The following is a 23,852-nucleotide window of genomic DNA, read 5'->3' as shown; positions in this document are numbered from 1 at the left end:
CATTGCCTATTTTAGTAATATGTTACAGAATAGTCTTTTAATACAATGTGCTTCTCTCGCACAAAAATAACACTTAAGCGAAGTAAAAAAATTTATTCAAAACAAAATACAAAGGAGGAGATAGTAAATACATGTATCGTACTTCAAAATGCCCTTGATCGTTTACATCAAATCTGTAGTGTAGAGTTAAAGTAGCATCTTTATTTTGTATGTCATAAACATGTTACTTTTCTATTAGGTTACTAAATTCATGAAAATGCTTTTCGAATAACTTCATTGTAAACTACATTATATGTAGAATGGTCATCATCATTATCTGATGTAGGTGGTCGAATCAACAATCTGATACACTCTGAACTTTTAGCTCTCGATAATGCAGCGTAGAGTTGACCATGCGAAAAAACAGGCTCACGTAAATAAATACCAACAAAATCTAATGTTTGACCTTGTACTTTATTTATAGTCATTGCAAAACATAATCGTAAAGGAAACTGTAATCTTTTGAATGGAATAGGGACTTTTTCATCATCTGACGATATCAGTGGTATTTTAGGAATAAATAAATGTGTACCCTTAAAATCACTCGTGGCAATTTTAGCACTTACAGCATGCGTTTTGAAATCACAGCATGTTAATCGTGTGCCGTTACATAACCCTTCACAAGGATTCAGATTTTGTAGTAATATAACTGGACAATTTATTTTTTAGAGTTAACTTGTACGGAGGCAAGCCAGAAGGGTTTAAAGTATGTAGAAAATCTCCGAACTGACTTTGATCAGTACGTTCAACAGTTTCATCAATAGCAACATATGTCTTTGATGTAAACGGAAATTTAGCAATAAGCATATCATTTAACTCATCAACAAAGCCATTTTTTGTTGTTAAAATAATACGAGAAGTTACTGAAAATGAATCAGAAAAAAATGTACTTACATTTGGATATATGATCTTAAATAATTCATCTAAAGATTCTTCTTCAGATGTAAAAGGAATAACTATAGAATCTCGAATTTCAATTTTGTTATCACAATTAACTTTTTCTGTTTCATTTCCAATTCTCATCAAATATTTACAAAAAGCGTGATCAGATTTGGAACGCATATTTTCAGATAACTATAATTTTTCAAGTCGGTTCCAAATATTATAATATAACACAAGCTTTCGCGGATAAAGTCTTCCTTTTTTCTATTTCGAACTACATGAAGGGTTTGTCTAAAATCACCTCCAAACACAACTACTTTCCCACCAAATAGTGCATGTGAATCCATAATATCTTTCAAAAGAAAATCAAAGACTTTAATCATCTTACTCTTCACCATTGATACTTCATCCCATACGATTAGCTTTGCATCTCGAATTAAATATGTTAGTGAACTTTGTTTACTAATGTTACAACTGAAGTTTTGATCAACATCAATAAGAATTTTAAAACGTGAATGAGCAATTCGTCCTACAGGAAGGATTGAAGCTGCAACACCTGAGCTTGATGTTGCTAGCGCAATGAATTCTTTAGATCGCACGGTAGCTAACAAAGCACGGTATAAAAAAATTTACCTGTTCCTACAGGACCGTCAATAAAGAATGCTCCCCCTCTATCTGAAAATATTCTGCCAATAATTACATTGTATGCTCTTCGTTGTTCAATATTCAGCCTTTTCTCTAACAATATATCAGCCTCATAAACAGTAATTGTTCTTTCAAAGTGAACTTCTCTTGCTTCTTTTGCTTCTCTAGAAATCTGTATAATTTCATAAATAAGGTTGTACTCATTAACATTGTGTCCCATCGAATGTAAAATTTCGTTAATATGACTCAAAACTTTATGTCGAATATCTTTCGCGGGAAGATCTGGAAAAATCTTAAAGTCTTCTGACATCGAATCTTCAAACTTTTCCCATAAGTCTTTTGGATTAGTAGGACAACAATGTACCAACAGTGTGGCAAATAGGCGTCTTAGACTGTAAAGGATCTGATAGCTCACCGCCTCTGACATACAATCAATCAAATTACTATCACAATGTAGTAATCCTCTTTTCTCTGCGGCCTCTCTAAATGTATCACAGCATACTCCATTCACTGTTCGTATATCTTCATATGATTTTGGACCTCTTATATTCATTAATAATAATCTAAAATAATATCTTTCTCCTTCAGTAGGGTGACACGTTACCACACGTCCAATAGTACATTAAAGTTTGCGGCGACTCCACATTTTCTCAGTTACTGATCACACAAAGTGTTCTGGGAATTCTTTATATAATAAGTTAAGCTCAATAGCATCATCATTTGTTTAATTCGTATAGAAAAATTCAGTTAACATAGTTTTTTTAATTATTGGGTTGTTTACTACTGTGACTATATTTGCAGTGCTTTTAAAAGAAACAAATTGTTTTCCGTCAAGATGTAACTGAAGATGGTAAACACTTGGATTCGTTTCACTTATAGAGAAACCAAATAAATGCCACATAGCTTCAGGAGGGGACACCCATCTAGCTGATCGATATTCTTTTATTTTATTTATTTCTATAGTTGTGTCATTGTGTACAGAAAATGCAATTTTTGTAAAGATACTTGACGACTTTGATATCTGAACATATTTCAACATTCATGTGACAATTGAACTTACCAAGTAAATAAGGATTATAGGGAACAACCCAAGAATTGTCTAAAACGTATCCTCTGACGTTTACCTTTTCTCCGGTATTTCTTCTCCTATAAACTGGGTATGAGTTTTTTCCCTTCGACGTTTGATCAGTGTACTATTTTGGATATTCAAATTTACAACAATCCTTTTTTTCATGCATGAATTCGTAGGATTTAGTTCTCCACAGGGACCATGCATCATATGTTGAAGAACAAGTGAATAAAGATATGGTTCTGTATCTTCATTGGGTATTTCAGCACTGATGATATTATCATAAGAGTCAGATATCAGTAATTTATACTTGTTAGTCAATATGATAAGAAAATGAGCGTACAGAAAACCTCGCTTTTGAAATTCCACGGTATACATAAAAGCGGCAACTTTTCCAAATATGTTTCATTTTAGTATATCCTTTTTCAATTCTTCTACTTTGGATCTAAATACTTTACTAATTAAGTCATGTCTATTTTGAACTTCATCGATTGACAACAAATATTCTTTTATTTCTGACCAGGATTTGTTGCATGTCATAGTTAAAAATATATCAGGTTTTTCAAATCGTTGCACTAACACTATAGCATCCATATATCGTCGACGCCTATCTCTTGGTCCACCTATAAATGTAACGGGGAGGAAATTTTGCCTTCCAATGTTAGCAGCTTCTCTCTCACCAAGCCGTAAAGCATCAACAATTCCCTGTAACATATCGACTCTGAACAAGTCTGGATTAAATGACATAAAGTCTAATCTGTGTTTCAAGTTTTATATACTCATCTATAGAGTATTGCTGAAATAGTCTTCCTGTGTGTAAAATATCATCTTCATCGTCATTTCTCATTTGAAGTTTGTAACAATAATACTCACGAATAGAAACATTGCCTTTTTTTGTTTTTTCCGTTGAAGCACCTGCTCTTCCATTTCAAGATATCCATCAATTGAATACATATTTCTAATATTTGGTAACTCTTCATTTTGATAAGAAATAGTTTGTGTATGAGCTTTAGTCGCAGGCATAATTTTTTTAATTTTACAATGTCATCCCCCTTGACCATATGGAAATAGTAATGGATACTGTAAAGGATCATAATATCCATAATAATAATTTACTAATTGTGATCTATTACTACTAGTATAAATTCGAATATGAGGTGCTTGAACAACATTACTACTATTTTCTTCAACCCATATTGCATCAACTTCTGATGCAATATGGAGATTATATATTCGTTGATTCAAGACTGCATCACATTTAAGCACAATATAGAAGATCGGCAGGTTTGAAACATCAGTCAACGATCTTAAAAAAATAGAATATGGATTATTTCCCAGCAAGTCCATCAGATTTCTAACTATACTTTCATCAATCCTATCGGAACAAGCCATTATGTTTGCTACTTCATTATCATTGTCATAGAAGTATAATTGCAAATTTTTTGCCTTTTCGTTCGCAGGAAATAGATCATCTATGAAATGATACATTTGTCCTTGAACACTAAAAGTATAAATACTATGATTTCTTCTCGCTAAATCTTTGTAGTAGCTCACACTAAGTGATGTAAATGCAAAGATATTATTGTATGTTCTAATGTATGTGCGAAAGCGTTTAGATTCCTCAGTATTTCCTACATATAAATTCTGCAATTTTGTGGGCATTTTGTGTGTAGTTAAGCTAACTGAACCATTGTGACAACAAAATGTAGGAGGTTCAAACTGAAATTTCTTAGCTCAGACAGAACTTACAACGGAAAAATAGTTTTAGTGGGACATATTCTGATCACATTTGGCTAATGATTGCAACTACCAAAACGTCAAAATGAATGAAGGGAGAAGCAAAGCCAGATTGGTAAGAAATAATGCTGCAATATACACAACCTTTATTCAGAATAGTGTAAGAATTCTGATTTTGTTCATTAGCCGTACCAGACATTGACCCTAGTAGCAGATAATTTTAGGATAAATATAAGTAAATATTTTCTCAGTTAAAAATGGTAAAAACTTTTTACGTAGAGGATTGTACTTGCCTACTTCAAATATTGAGGATGGGTGGGCAGAATTTGTTGCCCTGTCATAGTGGCCTGCCAACGTAGTGGCGCGATGCATAATAGCTAATAATTGCAATACAAAATGTGGCTAATGTCAAAGAATAACCAAATAAGCTTGACGAAGTAAGCGTATTTATCAACAGATAGATACGAACATGTAGAAAATTCTACACAAAGGCAGAAAACACATATGCTTAGTATTCTAACCTGTTTCAGATGACACTACAGATGCGGTAGATTTTTTTGCTCGTAGTCGGCGTTTTAGCAGTAGAGCCTGTTTTTCGGTGGATGCCATTTGCTTATATTTCTCACGCCGTCTGAAATTCATTTCTGCGTTTCGTTCTGCCAAGTAGGAAGAACTGTTTTTGTTCTGAGAATGCATCTGTTTCAATGTAGTTTCTACCTCTAATTATTTGTACTTGAGGCCGAGTTTGATAAGAATCAATATCCACCACATGCAAAAGAGAGAGTAAATATTCTAAAGTACAAAAATAAGCAAATAACAACAGTAAAATGGAGATATCAATAACCCTATCTTCCTAAATCAATGTTGCTGGAGCAAAATTAGTATCTATTACAAATTGACCGAAATCCATAGCAAAATTTTGAAATTACAGAGCATGTCTCGCGAGTTGAAAGTTTTAAAGAGGTATTGTTTGGTGAGGCGCAGAAGAAATTAATCAAGCAGAGCAGAGAAATAAAGAGGGAAAAAAATAATAAGTGCAACAGCCAGAGAACAAGTGTGCTCACCAAAAGGCAAAAACGTCACAGAGGCACAACAGCTGAAACTGAAAGTGAAGCGAAGAACACAGACGTAGAAAAAAGATTCAAAGAATGTTTCTGAGAAAAAATGCAATTGAAAGTTTCATGTTAAATTGCTGGAAGATAAGAATACAAGGCCACCGTTTAGTTGATGAGAAATGTCCAGTAAATCCTCAGCATAAAGTGTTCCTTACCTTTTTTTTCAAGGACAAAACTGGCACATAGACAATATAAATATCTACCCTAGTTCGAGTTGTGCAAATAAAGTCACAGGTGTTGGGCCATAAAGTCACGGGCGTTGGCCATTAAAATCTCAATTCACCACATAAGCTCTTCAGACAGAAGCACACATGGAAAACTAATAATTGAACTTTAGCTCCTGTTAAACGCAAGCACGCACGATGACGGGAAGCTGCTTGGCTTTCCTTTATGTATAGTAGTAATATATCTTTCTTTTTTGTTTTATTATGAAGGAAAGGATCGCTCTAAATCTTTCTGTCCCTGTTCATATATACTACCATTGTATGTCCTGTAGTAAATTAAAATAAAGGTTTGAGTCCACATAGTTTCACTTGTGTCTGAGCAACGCTAGCTAAAGCCACAAGACATATATAAGCCATGTTGGTGGATCTAATTCATAAAATTCTCAACTTAGTAGCCCCTCCGTTTACCTTCTTCAGCCTGTTGCTTTTCTTGCCACCTTTCCAATTTTTCAACTTCTTTCTCTCAATTTTGGGAACCCTATTTAGCGAAGATGTTGCTGGAAAGGTCGTCATCATCACCGGCGCTTCCTCCGGCGTCGGCGAGGTTATATTTTCAAGCATTTTAGTGTTGAATATTCATTTCTACTACCAAAACATGTTTAATTAATTATTACTGTGTCATTTAGTTCACAGTCTATTTACTCCTATATATGTTAATTGTTATGCGGGCATTATGACACAGGGCAGGGATACTGTTTATGCGATGAACATGCATAAGATGCCTAAATAATACTAGTACATGGATCGTTTATGTAGTTATAGCCCAAGTATTTTAGTATGCTAATGTGCCTATTTTATCTGTCTACTTCATTTCACATTCTATTAAACAATATTTAATTATAAATTAGTAATAAAATATTCATAGATTTTTGTATAAACTCTTTCTGGTATTAAGTTATGCGCGAGTTTAACATCCGCAGAAACCGAACCAATATAATGTATTATAAGTTAAACGAATATTAGTTATCCAGTATCTTATACCGAAATAGCGATACAGAAATAAGTTTGTCATTTTGCAGTATCTGGCCTATGAGTACGCGAAGAGATAAGCATGTTTGACCCTTGCAGCCAGTAGCCGATAGGGCGCGTGAACTAGGTTTTCCAGATGTTATAACAGTTCATGCTGATGTTTCAAAAGTTGACTGTAGAAGGATTGTTGACCAAACCATGACTCACTTTGGCCGGTGTAAGATCATTTGATTATTTCCCATACTAATTAATTAGAGATTTTGTTTGTAATTGTGTTTTTATGTTTGCAGTGGACCACCTGGTTAACAACGCTGGAGTGCACGCAATTACTCTCTTTGAAGATATAGATGATGTCACTGATTTTAGATCTGTCATGGTAAAATAGAAACTCATGATTATGATATCTACAATTTTGCAAATGGTGTTTGTAAGAATGTCCATATTACAAATTCTGTAACAAATTCTTTTTACGGGTATTTAATTTCATAAGATGGACTAGAACAAGAGTGTTTACCCTAAAAATTGAGTAACAATTAAACTTATATTGTAATCTTAAGGATATGTGATTTAAACCAGTACCAATTGATAAACAACGAATTAAATAGATAAATTGGACAATAAAATAAATCAAACCGGTCTGCAAACAATGCTTCGACCTCGATTCGAGATAGTCTCGAGGTTAGTTAATAAGAACAGTAAAGAATGGAACAAACAGCGATGAACAATAGGTAAAACAAAGAAAGCAGCGTATGTGTATATTCTTATCAGTGAATAATAATTGTCCCCATCACAAGTGAATGGGATCCCTCTTTATATAATAGAGGAATCCTAAATAAGGTACAACTTTGATAACGGAAGTAGATCCCATGATTGGCACTAATAAGTACTTTAATTTGATCTGTTTCGGGATTTCCGCCGTGATCTTCGACCGGTTACTGATATCTCGCCATTCCGTTATTACGCCTCACTCGAAGTCAGTCATGCTTGATCTCGATTGTTGTTGGCCTCGATCTCAATGAACACTTCGATCTCCAGGCTTGATGTTCTATCTTCGAGCTCGAGCCCGATCTATTATGAGATTACCCTCAAGGCAACTCCCCTATCAACGAAATCGAGTATGCCCAATTTCGACCGTATACAGATACTCCCCTCATTTTTTGGAGTGTAACGAGAAGAAACGAATTCGAGACTTCGATTTAATACCTCTATCACGCCCCAAACTCGAGTAGCGCGACCGGCGCTCAACCGAGTGAACCTAGTCGAGCAAGCCTACGTTACATCAACCTCCCATCATAACTCATGCATGATTTTTCAAAACATAATTAGATCATGACTTTCATATTGAATACATTTGGCTTAATGGCCCATATTTTTTTTTCTTTTTCACTCGTCATGGGTACATAGCTTCATAAATATCTGTGAACATAAATACATGACGAAACTCAAAACTTAAGTACATGACCCACAGTGTACATGGAGCTTCTATGACAATAGATACCTAAGTACATAATACCAACTAGACTCGAGTGCCCACTGGAATTGTAGTAGGCTCACCATAATTTGATGCGCAGAAGATCCCTACCAAAGATCCATATCATCCTGTAGAAGTATACCTGCATCCATTAAAAGATGTAGCGCCCCCGGCAAAAGGGACGTTAGTACTGTCGAATAGTACTAGTATGTATAACTAAACACCCTCTCAATAGAATAATTAATATTACAAGGAGGAATAATCACAAAATCAATGAAAGTCTCGAACAATACAAAAACATCAAGTGTCGCGTAAATTCCCATAATTTCAGATTAGTGAGTCTTAGCACCAATATACCATTGTTCACAATACCATTATTCACAATACTAATACCACCGTCCTCTCAATACGGAGTCCGATCACGACCCGATCGGCTAGGTTGTCTTATTCGAGACATCAAACCCTTTGTTTTTATATCAATCATAGCATTTCATATTTCTTTTATTAAAGTACATCAAAAGACTATAAAAACATCGCGTAGGTTGAAATATCAAGCCTTATTATACTTGCATCATTCTAAACTTCTTTTAGGGTCAACTGAGCCATATGATCTATACGCGGAACACATAATATAAAATAATTGAAACAACATGTACAAACAAGGCCAATTAAAATGGCTCATAATATCTGCGTTGACAATGCATCTTATTTGACCGTCCATATCCCTCTCTTATCTTACCCCTATGCATTTCATAGACCGTCCCTAGTGTTCACATATCATATTATACACCTATGCGTTTCATAGACCATTCATAGGATTTCATACACAATACACCTATGCGTTTCATAGACCGTTCATAGGATTCACATATACCATATGATACACTTGTGCGTTTTATAGACCGTAAACACCGTGTTTACTTACACAATACACTTGTGCGTTTCATAGACCGTTCACAGTGTTTACTTACACAATATACATGTGCGTTTCATAGACCATTCACAGTGTTCACATATCATATTATACACCTATGTGTTTCATAGACTGTCCACAGGATTCACATATACCATACGATACACCTGTGCGTTTCATAGACCGTTCACAATGTTTACTTACACAATACACATGTGCATTTCATAGACCGTTCACAGTGTTTACATATCATATTATACACATATGCGTTTCATAGACCGTCCACAGGATTCACATATACCATACGATACACCTGTGCGTTTCATAGACCGTTCACAGTGTTTACTTACACAATACATCTGTGCGTTTCATAGACCGTTCACAGTGTTTACTTATACAATACACCTGTGTGTTTCATAGACCGTCCACAGGATTCACATATACCATACAATACACATGTGCGTTTCATAGACCGTACACAGTGTTTACTTACATAATACACCTGTGCGTTTCATAGACCGTTCACAGTATTTACTTACACAATACACATGTGCGTTTCATAGACTGTTCACAGTGTTCATATATCATATTATACACATATGCGTTTTATAGATCGTCCGCATGATTCACATATACCATATGATACACGTGTGCATTTCATAAACCATTCACAGTGTTTACTTACACAATACAACTGTGCGTTTCATAGACCGTTCACAGTGTTTACTTACACAATACACATGTGCGTTTCATAGACCGTTCATAGTGTTCACATATCATATTATACACATATGCATTTCATAGACCGTCCACAGGATTCACATATACCATACGATATACCTGTGCATTTCATAGATCGTTAACAATGTTTACTTACACAATACACTTGTGCGTTTCATAGACCGTCCATAGGATTTCACAACACGATATACCTATGCATTTCATAGACCATCCATAGGGTTCATAACACATCATTATGCATATAACCATGTATAAACTCAAAGCGACATGATTAACATTACATTAAGGTCGTAAGTTCCCGGATCATTGGAACACTTCATGTTCATGCCCATCATGGAGAAACATAGAACATTACATTAGCACATGCATGGTGAATCAATAAGTCAATTTCAATGGCACATAAGCCCAATTTCCTTTCTTAAGGTTCATCATCATTTAACATAGGACATCTCTCTTCCATCTCGTTATTTACCCACTTGACATCTTGAGGTCATTAGCTAAGTTCATGATTCTTGAGGACTTAACATCGAAGTCATTTACATGCATTATTTCAGAAGCATACAACTATAGTTGAAACCATTGGGACATACAACACCTCATAATTCTCATTTAGGCGAACAACCACATTTCATCTTCATACTATCACTTCATTAGTACTTTCAATTACATACAACATCATTATTTCATTGGTTCCCTTTTTGCCATACATATTATTCTTCATTCATGGCACGGTGGCCGTATCTTATATTCCATACTTTCATTTCATTACTTTCAATACTTATCATCAAATTTCACACATCATTTTATTTCATTGGCTCTATTGGCCACAATCATAACTTTCATTATTGGCACGGTGTCTACACTTTATATCCCTAACTCACTACTTTCACTTTTAAGCATCTTTATAAATTATCGACAACAAAGAATCTCAAATCACGAATTTTAGTATACCCATGAGCAAATAAGAGTCTTATGTACATTGAGACTTCTTACACAATTTGGCATAATAACCTTCACTTGAAACGCTACTTGGAGTCATAATATTTTTATACTCAACTCATGCTTTGAATACATTCCCAAAGGATAACATCATATGATAAGAGTATCCGAAATACATTTTGAATATATACCTTTTAACACAAAGCTTATTTGGAATAATTGATTCATAAAGAATAACTCGGGACTTACAAGAGCATCATGAAATTCAATTCTATGAAAGAAGTTTAGCCAATATACCTCACTTTGAGCTTTTCTTAAATTACTACAATATTCTGGAAATTCTAGCAATCCCAATCTATTTTGAGACATAACAAAATTGAACCATAATTAGGAAGATATTCATGGTCTCAACTCGTTTGAGATTTTATCAAACACTAGGTGTGCAAATTTAACTACAAGGTTCTTCTACAAGATTTCCTTCACTCCATAACTCAATATTTACTTATTTGAGCTCAACAATATTCCCACAAACCTTATTGGTACAAGCATATATACATAATACTCTTACACCCAAGAATCATACTCCCAATCACCAATCTTTTACCCCAATCTCGAAATTGAAGATTAAGGGTTTGAATCTTACCTCTTAGATGAAGATCTTGTGATTAGCTTCCTTGATTCTTGAACATTGGTGCAAGATTGGATGATTATAATATTAGGTTCCCTCCCTTTCTCTCTAAAATGCTCTTACCTCTCTCTTAAACCCTTATAAAAATACCGCAAAATAAGCCCCAAAGCCTATTTATCAAAATGGGGTCGGGTTATGAAAAGAGGAAAATTAACCCTCCGAACTAAGCTATGCGGTCGCACAATGGACCACACAATTGGTGTGCGGGTCGCACAATAGTCGCATAAATTGGTGCCCAGAACTGGGCTGTTCTGGTCCATTCTGCAACCAGTTTGGGGTCACATAACCATTTTGCGATCGCATAATGGTCGCATAATTGCATTCTGTCAGCCTTTGGTAATTTGGTCATAACTTCTTGTAGGAATGTCCAAATGATGAACGGTTTGAAGCGTTGGAAACTAGACTCAAAGAGATTTAATTTTATAGGTAATACACTATATAACTCTTCATATCCAGATAGGTATGCTCATTTAAAGTTAGGTCTTGTGCGAACTCACTTGAAACTTTATTCTATCATGAAATTTTCAACTTTGCCTTAGCCTTGGGGATCTTCTTAGACCATAAACCATTCTTAATGCACTTCATACATATATTATCATGATCAATTGATATCATTCATATAATAGTCCTTGTCTACAGACAAAATAATATAATTAGCGCACATCAACTTTCTTACTAGCGCTCAAGTACTTCAAAAATTTCCGGGGTGTTACAACCTCGATCAATTATGACGTCAACATCGTGACGTAAGCGACAGAAGCGATTAAAGCATCACGTCTACACAGTTCCCAAGGTCATTAATTAACGCCAATTGATGGTCGGCCACCAGTGCTTTCAAACCATCAAAGTGTCTATTATAAATAGACCACCTTCATATTCCGTCTATTCTCTGGTCGGCCACCTTTTACTTTCAAACTTCTTCTAATCTTTAAAAGCTCTTCTATTCTCTTCAAGTTCATCAACTTTGCCGGTTTTCGTTTGCCAATCTCTTATTAAAACACAAATTCCGTCTTCTTCTTCCTTAAACCTCATATAGCAATGGCAAAAACATCAAAGACCGTTCCTCAAGAAGAAAAGGACTCCTCATCGCGGACGGTCGGTGACAAAACACCGGTGGAGCCACGTATTGAAGAGTGCATCCCCGGGCCATGTGAACTTACTTCCTACTTTAAAGTCGAAAAACCCTCTTCGGTTCCTGGCCGATGCGAGCCCATGTCTAGATACATCTGTTCGATATCCGAAGGCAATCTTGAGCAGGTGAAAAAAGACTGCCACTGGGAGAATAAAGAGGTGGTGATTCCTACCCCCAAGGAGGACATCACCACTTATGTGAAAGGGTTCTTAAGTGTGTATACTTACCCTTTCACACTGGATTCCGTCGATCCGGTCATAATCGACTTCTGTCGCCAATACCGGGTAACCCTAGGCCAGATCTATCCCTCTTTTTGGCACATTGTCATTTTGCTCAGATTCTTCTCGAGCAAGGTCGAGGGGATGTCTTTCACCATCGATCATCTCATTAGGTTATACAACTCTCGTATTTATCGGGGTGGACTGATAAGGCTTCAACGCTGGGCCACGAAGGTGTTGTTCTCGAGCATAGACGAGGACAAGAACTGAGGATGGATGGGCCGATTTTTCTAAGTCAGGACCTCCGACTTAATCCCCGCCGAGAAGATGTCATTCCCCGAAGAATGGAACATGAAGTGTAAGTAGAACCTCACTGATAACGTTTGATTACTTGTTATGTTTCCTTTACCTCTTCTCATCTATATTCTTCTTTATGGTGCAGGTTCCCCCTGGTTTCCTGGTGCAGTCCCGGACCTTGCAGGTTGGGTTCGACAACTCGTTTCAACCTCTTCGTATGCTAAGCACTCGTGGCGCGATTTGGCCAAGGGTCGATGGGAGGCCAAAAATTATGGTAAGTTCCCATGTCCGTGTTTGATGCTTTCCTGTAAAATACTTCTTTATAACTTGATTTCTTCTTATACAAGACTTGAAGATAATGTCGTCATGAGGCAGCCTCCCCCCGGGGAAGAGGAGGTCCCGAAGCCAACCAAAGACAAGAAAAGGAGAAGGTCCTCGCCTCCAGATACCCCAAAGCCCAGGAAAAGTAGGACTCGAAAGTCGAAGACTGATCCTGTCGTTCTGTCTGCCATTGTAGTCCAAACGTTATGAGATGAAGATGAGTATAGAGAAGATGTCGACTGCCTGCTAGTGGCTCGGAAGAGGGAAAGCATCGAAGCTTCGAAAACTACTGAGCCAGTGACGGTCGGGGAGGTTCAACCGCAGACCGAGGTGATCTCGGAGGAATGTCAGAGCAGAGTCCCCGAGTCATCGGGTATTAATGATGCCTCCTGCTGTGATGAGATTTTGAGGACCTTCAAAGAGAAGAGAATGCCCCAAGTGACTCGCTCGGTGCAATTAACATTGATGATTCGCCGTCCGACCCCACGTTCTCTGAAGGGCAGTTTTGGGATGCTCGGTCCATGGGGACCCACGATGGGGGGACGGCCCCCGAAGGGAATGATATATTTCGCGGCTGCTTCGGGGGGGTCGATGATGTTTACGACCTGGACACATCACTCATTTTTTATGAGGCTCAGCGGCTTCTGAATCAAGTGAGTTTTAGCCCATGTTACCATGCTTGCGTTTGTTCTTATTTCTCTAAGTGTGATTTCCTTCTTTTTTGTACAGGCTACGATGCTCCATAGAGAAGCCTCCTCCAAATACCGAGCTGAGCTGGACCGATGTGAGGCTGATCTCAAAAAGCTTACAGAGGAGAGAGATGCCCCAAACTCCTCTATGTGCAAAAAGAAGAGGAGATCATGAGTATTCGAGCCGAGATGACAAGAGCTCATCAAGATCAGACCGAGCTTATTGAACGGGTAATGTAAATTTTTGGGAGCTTGTTATGTATTAACTTGGTATTGGCGACTAACACTCTGATCCTACAGGTTCAGCAGAAGGCCAAATTGGTTGAGCAGCTTCGTGAGGAGGCCAAGATGAAAGAGGCAGAGATTTTGGGGTGGAAGCAGAACATGGACCGTCTCGCCTCGGAGAAAGATGCAGTTCGGGCCTAACTATCTTCGGTTGAGCGTCAACTCTAAAGTGTGAAGGAGGAGAACTTGGCCCAAGCCTAGAAGGTTGAAGATCTCGAGACTCGGTTGGCTGCTAAGCTTGCAAGCCTGCAAGGGCCACATCCGAGGCAAAGGCGCTCGTGGCCTCCTACCAAGCCAACGCTGAAGTCGCTAACACTCGGGCAAAGGAAATTTCTGATGATGCTGAGGTTAGATTGTCCCTGTTGCCGAGCATGCTAGGCGCCCGTCTCGGAGAGAGACTCTTGAGGAGGTACATGCTCGTGACTTTGACCTCGCGACTGATATCGAGAGTGTGAAGGTTTTGGAGGACGAGGCCGGAGCTTTGCTTTCCGATGATGAAGACTCTACGAGTGGATCCGAGAACGGAGGAGATGAAGATGAAGCTCCCGAAGATACGGCTCCCGAGGCAGACTAGGCACTTAGGATTTTTTCTCCTTGTGTAAGACCTTGTCTGGTCTTTGTAAATACTTTGCATATATGAAAGATTCCTTTTCTTTCCGTTTCGTCTCCGATTTCTGATTTATGATAAATTCTGTTTTGCTTTTGCCTTGTGAAAACTTTATTGCAATCGGGTTGTTGTAGCCTCTATAATCGAGTGAGCAATAGCTCGAACTCAAAGTAGAACAAACCTCTTAGGTTTTTTAGTTAAGCGAGGGCGAGTCCCCGAGCTCAACAATATGTTCGGGATTTTGATTTCGGATGGCTTGATCGAAGCCGTAATTGTACTATTTTTATTGCCGAGTTCGAGTAAGTTTCAACTCACAGTAACAGACCCCTTAAGGTTTTATATCTAATAATAATGAATCCTCGAGCTATATTCAAGTCAGTTTTATTTGAGCTCGGAATAGTGGAACCCTTAGGTCCGAATTGAGTGAGAACAAAATCTCGAACTCTAAGTGTATTGGCCCTTAGGCTCTTTAGATAGGGTCGATATGGCCTCTAAAAGATGGCTATTTTTTCCCCTTTTCAGCTTAGAAGACTTAGTAAAAAATTTCTTTATGCCTTAACACATATTTTTTACCCATTGGGTTTTTTAGGGTTCGATGTCGATTGAAACCCCTTTGCTTTTTTTGCCTTAGTACGATTGTGTTAAGATAATTTGATACCTCTTAAGGTTTTTCGAGGGCTGATTTCATCGAAGCCCTTTTGATTACTTGCCGAGGGTAGCCTTTTTTAACCGATTTTTCAAAGAATTCGAAGGCCTATTATTATTGTGGGATTCGGACGTCTCCGAGACGCCTTAATTTGGTCGTAGCCTTTGGGTATGCCTCTTGGGCTTATTTCCCAATAACACTTCAAACTTGTTCAAAGTGTTAGTCCCCGAGAGTGATGTCCTTGGCCTATAGATCGAGGGGTGCCTCTTTGAGGTCTTATGAATTTGAGTTTATATTACTCGAATATGTCGATCGTCGACGGCAGTCCCCGAGTGTATGAGGTATATTTGCACTTGGCCTTTGAGCCATTTCTCACAAAATCATAAGTATGGAGCTTGTATAGTAGAAAATTTTCTTTGAGACACAAGATGTTTGATATAGAAAGAATGCTTATTTGTATAATTTATACATGCGTACATGTTTTTCCATCGGGGCTCGACTAATCTATACGGATACGGTTCATTCGACCATTTGGCCAATTACAAAGTTTCTCTATCGAGACCATTTGACACGAAGTATTTTTCTCGAAAGTGTAACATCCGAGGGTGATGCCCCTCAGTATTCGAGGTTGATTGTAAAGAAGCCTTGGATACTTTTGAATTGTCCTCAGGTAGCACATAATTGTTGCTTCTTTAAAAACCTCGCCGGAAAAACCCACTTGGGATAAAAACCGATCTAAGTGAAAAAGAGTGCAACACGTGCTTTAAAACCTGAGGTCTCAATGTCTTCGATCGAACACCTACAGTGAGTTAGCGTCGAATATATAAATGAAAAAAGGGATAAAGTCATACCTTAGCAATAATACCGTTTGAGAAGTGATATGTTCCAATTATTTGGCAGTTGTTCGTCGTCTATCGTGCCGAGCTTATAAGATCCCTTTCTGACGATGTCGAGGACTTGGTAGGGTACCTCCCAATTTGGGCCGAGCTTCCCTTCATTAGGATCTCGAGTGTTGATGGTGACTTTCCTCGGGACTAAGTCCTCGACTCTGAAGTGGCGAAGGTTGGTTCTCCTATAGTAGTATCTTTCGATTCGTTGCTTTTGTGCAGCCATTCGAACGAGTGTGGCTTCTTGTTTTTCATCCAATAATTCGAGGCTAGTATTCATAGCCTCATGATTTGACTCTTCTGTTGTATGTCGAAACCTGGCACTGGGTTCCCCGACTTCAACTGGAATCAAGGCTTCGGAGCCATATACTAAGGAGAACGGGGTTGCCCCCGTATTGGACTTTGATGTTGTTCGATATGCCCAAAGGACTTCGGGTAGAATTTCTCTCTATCTCCCCTTAGGGTCGTTCAACCTTTTCTTTAGGTTTTGAATGATAGTCTTGTTCGTCGATTTGGCCTATCCGTTTCCACTAGAGTGATACGGCGTTGATAATATCCTTTTTATTTTGTGATCTTCGAGAAATTTCGTCACTTTGCTGTCGATAAATTGTTTTCCATTATCATACACTATTTCGGCGAGTATCCCAAATCGACATATGGTGTGATCCCAGATGAAGTCTATAAGCTCTTTCTCTCTCACTTTCTCGAACGCATGTGCTTCAACCCATTTAGAGAAATAGTCATAAATAAATAAAATGAACTTATCTTTACCTGGGGCCGATGGCAGAGGGTCGGCGATATTCATTCCCCATTCCATGAATGGCCATGGGGATAGGACTGAATGAAGTTGTTCTCCGGGCTGATGGATCATCGGTGCAAACCTTTGACATTTATCATATTTTTGAATAAACTCCTTAGTGTCCTTTTCCATACTATCCCAGTAGTATCCTGCTCTAATGATTTTGTGAATCAGTGATTCAGCGCCGGAGTGGTTCCCACAAGTGCCTTTATGGACCACTCGTAAAACATAATCGGTGTCTCCTGGTCCTAAGCATACTGCCAATGGTCCATTGAATGTCCTTCTGTATAATGTTCCATCTTCAGCCAATGTGAATCGAGCAGCTTTGGTTTGTAGGGCCCTCAACTTTTTAGGATCCGATGGGAGCTTTCCGTTCTTCAAGTATTCAATATATTTATTCCTCCAATCCCAGGTTAAGCTTGTAGAGTTTATCTCGACATGACCTTCCTCGATCACGGATCTCGAAAGTTGAACGACAGTCCCCGAGCCGATCTCATCTTCCTTGACCGATGACCCCAAATTTGCAAGTGCATCGGCCTCACTGTTTTGTTCTCGAGGTATATGCTGCAAAGTCCATTCCTTGAAACGGTGCAAAGTTACCTGCAGTTTGTCCAAATACCGTTGCATTTTATCCTCTCGAACTTCGAAGGTTTTGTTTACTTGGTTCACCACTAGTAAAGAATCACACTTGGCTTCAATGACTTCTGCTCCCAAGCTTTTAGCTAGCTCGAGACCTGCAATCATGGCCTCGTACTTGGCCTCATTGTTAGTCAACCTAGAAGTTTTGATAGGTTGCCTAATAGTGCTACTCGTGGGCGGCTTTAAAACGATGTCTATCCCGGACCTCTTCACATTCGAAGCACCGTCTGTGAAGAGGGTCCATACCCCCGATGATGTACCCGATTTTAACAAGAGTTCCTTTTCAACTTCGGGTACGAGGGTTGGCGTAAAATCGGCCATGAAGTCTGCTAAAATTTGAGACTCGATGGCCGTCCGGGGTTGATATTCGATATCGTACCCACTAAGTTCGATGGCCCATTTAGCCAATCGGCCGGATAGTTTGGGCTTGTGAAAAATATTACGAAGTGGGTAAGTGGTTAATACGCATATGGGGTGACATTGAAAGTACGGTCTTAACTTTCTAGAGGCGCTTATCAGTGCAAGTGCCAATTTCTCCAAGTGTGGATATCTAGTTTCTGCTTCTCCTAAGGTTCGACTTACATAATAAATGGGAAATTATGTACCTTGCTCTTCTCGAACTAGGACACCACTTACCATGATTTCCGATACTGCCAAGTACAAGTAAAGTTTCTCATCTGCCTTTGGAGTGTGAAGCAGTGGTGGGCTCTATAGGTATCGCTTCAATTCCTCTAATGCTTGTTGGCATTCTGGGGTCCAGGCAAAATCGTTCTTCTTTTTGAGTGGAGAGAAAAAATTATGGCTTCGATCCGACGACCTCGAAATGAATCGGCCTAAGGCATCTATCCGTCCAGTTAGCCTCTGCACGGCTTTTACACTGTCCACGACGGTAATGTCTACGATGGCCTTGATTTTATCGGGGTTGATCTCGATCCCCCGATTCGATACCATAGCACCTGAAAGCACATTTCTCAGGGTTGATCTTCATGTTGTATTTCCTTAAAATCTCGAACGTTTTCTGTAAATGAGCCAAATGGTCCTCTGCGCACAGGGACTTAACTAGCATGTCATTAATATAAACTTCCATTGATTTACCTATTTGTTCTTCGAACATTTTATTTACTAGGCATTGGTAAGTAGCTCCTTTTTTTTTTAGCCCGAAGGGCATTACATTATAACAATATGTTCCACACTTGGTGATAAATGAAGTCTTTCTCTCGGTCCTCCGGGTTCATTTGGATTTGATTGTACCCGGAATAGGCATAGATAAAAGTAAGGATCTCGTGGCCGGCCGTGGCATCGATCATGCGATCGATGTTAGGCAGTAGAAAAGAATCTTTGGGGCACGCCTTGTTTAAATCATTATAATCTACACACATTCTAAGTTTGTTCGCCTTTTTAGGGACTACAACTACATTGGCTAACCATTCGGGATATTTCACCTCCCGAATGGACCCTATTTTGAGAAGTTTAGTTACCCCGTCTTTATGAATGCGTGCTTTACCTCGAACTGGGATCTTCTCTTTTGCTTCACCGATTTGAACCTAGGGTCCAGGCTTAGCCGATGCGTCATTATCTCCGGTGGGGTCCATTTCATGTCTAAATGGGACCAAGCAAAACAATATATGTTATCAATAAAAAATTGAATAAGATTTTTCCTGAGTTTGAAGGTTAATCCCATTCCCAGGTATACCTTTCGCTCAGACAGATACTCGATCAATATAAACCGTTCCAGTTCTTCGACCGTTGATTTGGTGGCGTCAGAATCTTCGGAAACAATAAAAGTTCGAGGGGTCAGAAAATCCTCCTCTTCTTCTTCTTCTATCTCCTGCTTCCCCGATTCGGTCGAGGCCGGTGGCTGTGATTACTATTTGACTTCCTGTTTACCTTTGATGCTCGACCTTTCCGAGGTTGATAGTGTCGAAATCGATGTTACCTCATCGACCGCAAATATTTCCTTTGCAGCATGTTGCTCCCCGTATACTGTTTTTACACCGTCCGACGTCGGAAATTTCATCATTTGGTGGAGAGTCGAAGGGACTACCCTCATATTGTGGATCCAAGGCCTTCCGAGCAGGGAATTGTACCTCATGTCACCCTCGATTACGTGGAACTTGGTATCTTGAATGGTTCCAGCCACGTTCACCAGTAGAATAATCTCCCCTTTAGTTGTTTCACTGGCCATATTGAAGCCGTTTAAGGCCCGAGCTGCGGGCACGATTTTATTTTGTGGGCCGAGCTGCTCCACGACCCTTGATTGGATGATATTCGCCGAGCTACCTGGATCCACTAAAACACGCTTAACTTGAAATTTATTTAATAAGATAAAAATTAGCAGAGCGTCATTGTGGGGCTGAGAAATGCTTTATCCTTCTTCGTTGTTGAATGATAAAGTGCCTTCATGCACATAATCTCAGGTTCGTTTTTCCCTAATGATTGATACCTTAGTGCGTTTGAATATGGGTCCCTGTGGAATGTCGACCCCACCGACGATCATATGAATGACATGTTGGGGTTCCTCATGTTCATTTTTCCTGTTGGCATCCCTTTCTCTGAAATAATTCTTGGCTCGATCACTGAGGAACTCTCGAAAGTGGCCCTCATTGAATAGACGGGCTACCTCCTCCCTTAATTTCAGGCAATCCTCGGTCTTGTGACCATGCGTGCCATGATACTTGCATATCAAATTTGGGTTTCTTTGGGAAAGATCGGTTTGTATGGGTCTGGGCCACCTAGTATCTCTGATCCTTCCGATTGTCGATACAATTCATCGATGCTAAAGTTATACTCCGATAACTGAGGTGCCTCTGTGGGATCAGCATACTTGTAAAAACCACTTTTGCTCATAAGTCCCCGAGAATTCTGTCCTCGATCACTTCTTCGATCTTCCCGGGCGAAATTGCATCCTGAACTATTGTTCCTTCGATCTGCGGTATATGGTTGATATCGGTCTCTGGTCGACCTTGCCTCCATGTCGACGTCTCTCTGGTTTTTAACTGTCGACCTGTTTGGATGTACTGAACCGGAAGGGGCTCCTAATTGGTCATCCTCGACCCTGATCTTCGATTGATATCGATTGTGCACATCTGCCAAAGTTACAACTGGATACTCGATCAAATTTTGTTTTAACTGACGTGATGCTATCGAACTTCGCTCGTTCAACCCTTGGGTAAAAGCTTGAACGGCCCAATCATCTGTGACCGGTGGCAACTCCATGCGTTCCATTTGAAATCGGGACACGAACTCCCTCAGCATTTCATTATCCCTTTGTCTTACCTTGAAAAGGTCCGATTTCCTCGTTGCGATCTTTATGGCCTCGGCGTGTGCCTTTACGAAAGAATCTGCTAATATGGTAAATGAGTCGATGAAATTTGGTGGCAAGTTGTGATACCAAATCATTGCTCCCTTCGAAAGGGCCTCTCCGAATATTTTCAACAACACATATTCGATTTCATCATCTTCTAAATCGTTACCCTTGATGGCGCATGCATATGAAGTAACACGCTCGTTGGGATCGGTGGTCCCATTATATTTCGGTATGTCTGTCATACGAAACTTCTTTGGAATAGGCTTCGGAGCCGCACTTGGAGGAAACGGCTTTTGTACAAACTTCTTCGAATCCATCCCTTTCAAGATTAGCGGTGCCCCCGGTATCTGATCAACTCGAGAGTTGTATGTCTCCATTTTTTTATCGTTGGCTTCGATTCTCTTCTCCTCTGATTCAATTATTTTGGTGAGCTCCTCGAGCATTTTCATTACCATAGGATCAGTCCCCGATTCACTACCATTCGACCTTTCCGGTATTGGCTCGGTACAGCGAGTAATTTCTGGCTTGACCCTATTCGAAGCTCTATGTTGATTTTGTAACTGAGTAATAGCGGCTTGCTGAGCCTGAAGCATCTCTAATATCACTTGGAGATTGACTCCTTCGTCTCTTCTGCCCAGTGTTCCTTGGCCACTAGATCGGCCTTCTCTGTGTACACTCCCATCGAGATCTGCGCCTAGGTCCGCGTTTAGAGCAACGTGCGAACTGACATTGACTGGGTTGGCAACCGGTGCTCCCCCGAGATTAGCTTGTGGCACCTCAACTCCTAGAGCAATCACATTTTTTTTTTCACCGTGGAATCCGAGGCCATTGTCACCGTGTGTGGATGCGTTTTGTGATTTTGACATGTTTTAACTTGAAAGCAAAGATACTTGATAAGAATAAGCGTAAAATAGTGTGTTTTACCAGAATCAATACTGAACAATCACTATTATTCTTAGTCCCACGGTGGATGCCAAACTGTTTACCCTAAAAATTGAGTAACAATTAAACTTATATTGTGGTCTTAAGGATATGTGATTTAAACTAGTATCAATTGATAAACAACGAATTAAATAGATAAATTGGACAATAAAATAATTAAACCGGTTTGCAAACAATGCCTCGACTTCGATTCGAGATAGTCTCGAGGTTAGTTAATAAGAAGGATGGAACAAACAGCGATGAACAATAAGTAAAATAAAGAAAGCAGCATATGTGTATATTCTTATCAGTGAATAATGATTGTCCCTATCACAAGTGAATGTGATCCCTCTTTATATAATAGAGGAATCCTAAATAAAGTACAACACTAATAACGGAAGTAGATCCCATGATTAGCACTAATAACCACTTTGATTTGATTTGTTCTAGGATTTCCGCCGTGACCTTCGACCGGTTATTGATATCTCGCCATTCCGTTATTACGCCTTACTTGAAGTCAGTCATGCTTGATCTCGATTGTTATTGGCCTCGATCTCAATTAACACTTCGATCTCCAGGCTTGATGTTCTATCTTCGAGCTCGAGCCCGATCTATTATGAGGTTACCCTCGAGGCAACTCCTCTGCCAACGAAATCGGGTATCCGATTTCGACAGTATACAAAGAGCTTTACCAAATCCAAACTTGAAAATTTTCGAGTCAGCTTTTTATAATGCCCGAAGCGCGATGGAAGAGTTGCTTAGTCGCTAGTTTGTCGTGCCTGTGCCTGATAAATGGGGATCGCACTGATAGTGTAATAAATACGTGAAGGGTCGGTTAGTTGCCTTATTTTTGAGATACTGATTTCACATTACCTAATACTATGATAAATTTTGTTGTTTCCGTGTGTAGAAATTAAACTCAAAATTGTGTATCATGGCATTTTGCAGGACATCAACTTCTGGGGTTCTGTTTATATGACCCGATTTGCTATCCCCTATCTTAGATATTGTGGGGGGAGGATCAGTGTGCTTTCTTCATCTGCTTCTTGGCTGCCTGCTCCAAGATCAAGCTTTTACAATGTAATTACGAACTCTATCTGCTTTTATTGTTCCCTTTATGGGAATGACAATAGTTGATACTGACCAAGTACCAACCCACACAAAATTTAGGCAAGCAAAGCAGCAATATCTCAATTCTTTGAGACATTAAGGATTGAGTTGGGGCAGGATATCAAGATAACTCTGTTAACACCTGGCTTTGTTGAATCTGAACTCACGCAAGGCAAATACATTGCTAAGGGTGGCGATGTAGAGGTTGATCAAGGAATGAGGGATGCAAGTTTTTCTCTTTGTGCCCTTTTTGCCTTGTTTCTACATTTTAATGTGCGGCAGTTATTAACTAGCTTTACCGTGAGTAGTAAATCTTATTAATTTGCTGAACTACACAAAGGTAGTAAAGAATCGTTTTAGTCGGCCATAACATGTGTCAAATGTTGACGGCGTAAAAATTATTTACATGGTGATTAGTACATGTAATTAGTTAATTACACCTTTTAAAAGACTAGTCTAGTACTAGTGTATTTATTTATTTAAGTTTTCCTTTTTGCAGCAAGCAATGATCTCACATGTGTTGTATGTGAAACGGCTTCTCGTAGTTAATTTTTAACAACTG

At 39.0% G+C, this 23,852-nt stretch overlaps 1 protein-coding gene and 1 pseudogene across 1 annotated transcript; one reads left to right on the top strand and one right to left on the bottom strand.

The window, feature by feature from the left end:
• Positions 1–248: 248 nt before the first annotated feature.
• Positions 249–3,589, bottom strand: LOC107831917 (uncharacterized). Its single transcript, XM_016659715.2, has 8 exons — positions 3,551–3,589; positions 3,216–3,340; positions 2,691–2,903; positions 1,935–1,986; positions 1,555–1,738; positions 1,223–1,468; positions 771–902; positions 249–655 (listed from the first exon to the last, which is right to left on the bottom strand). The coding sequence occupies exons 1-8, from the start codon at positions 3,587–3,589 to the stop codon at positions 249–251; spliced, it is 1,398 nt and encodes a 465-aa protein (XP_016515201.2).
• A 1,847-nt stretch (positions 3,590–5,436) lies between these two features.
• LOC107831918 (11-beta-hydroxysteroid dehydrogenase A-like) lies at positions 5,437–23,846 on the top strand (annotated as a pseudogene).
• Positions 23,847–23,852: the final 6 nt, after the last annotated feature.

Source organism: Nicotiana tabacum, chromosome 21, assembly GCF_000715075.1.
Source record: "Nicotiana tabacum cultivar K326 chromosome 21, ASM71507v2, whole genome shotgun sequence".
In the NCBI taxonomy this organism is placed as follows: Eukaryota; Viridiplantae; Streptophyta; class Magnoliopsida; order Solanales; family Solanaceae; genus Nicotiana; species Nicotiana tabacum.
This window is presented reverse-complemented; position numbering and strand designations above follow the sequence as displayed.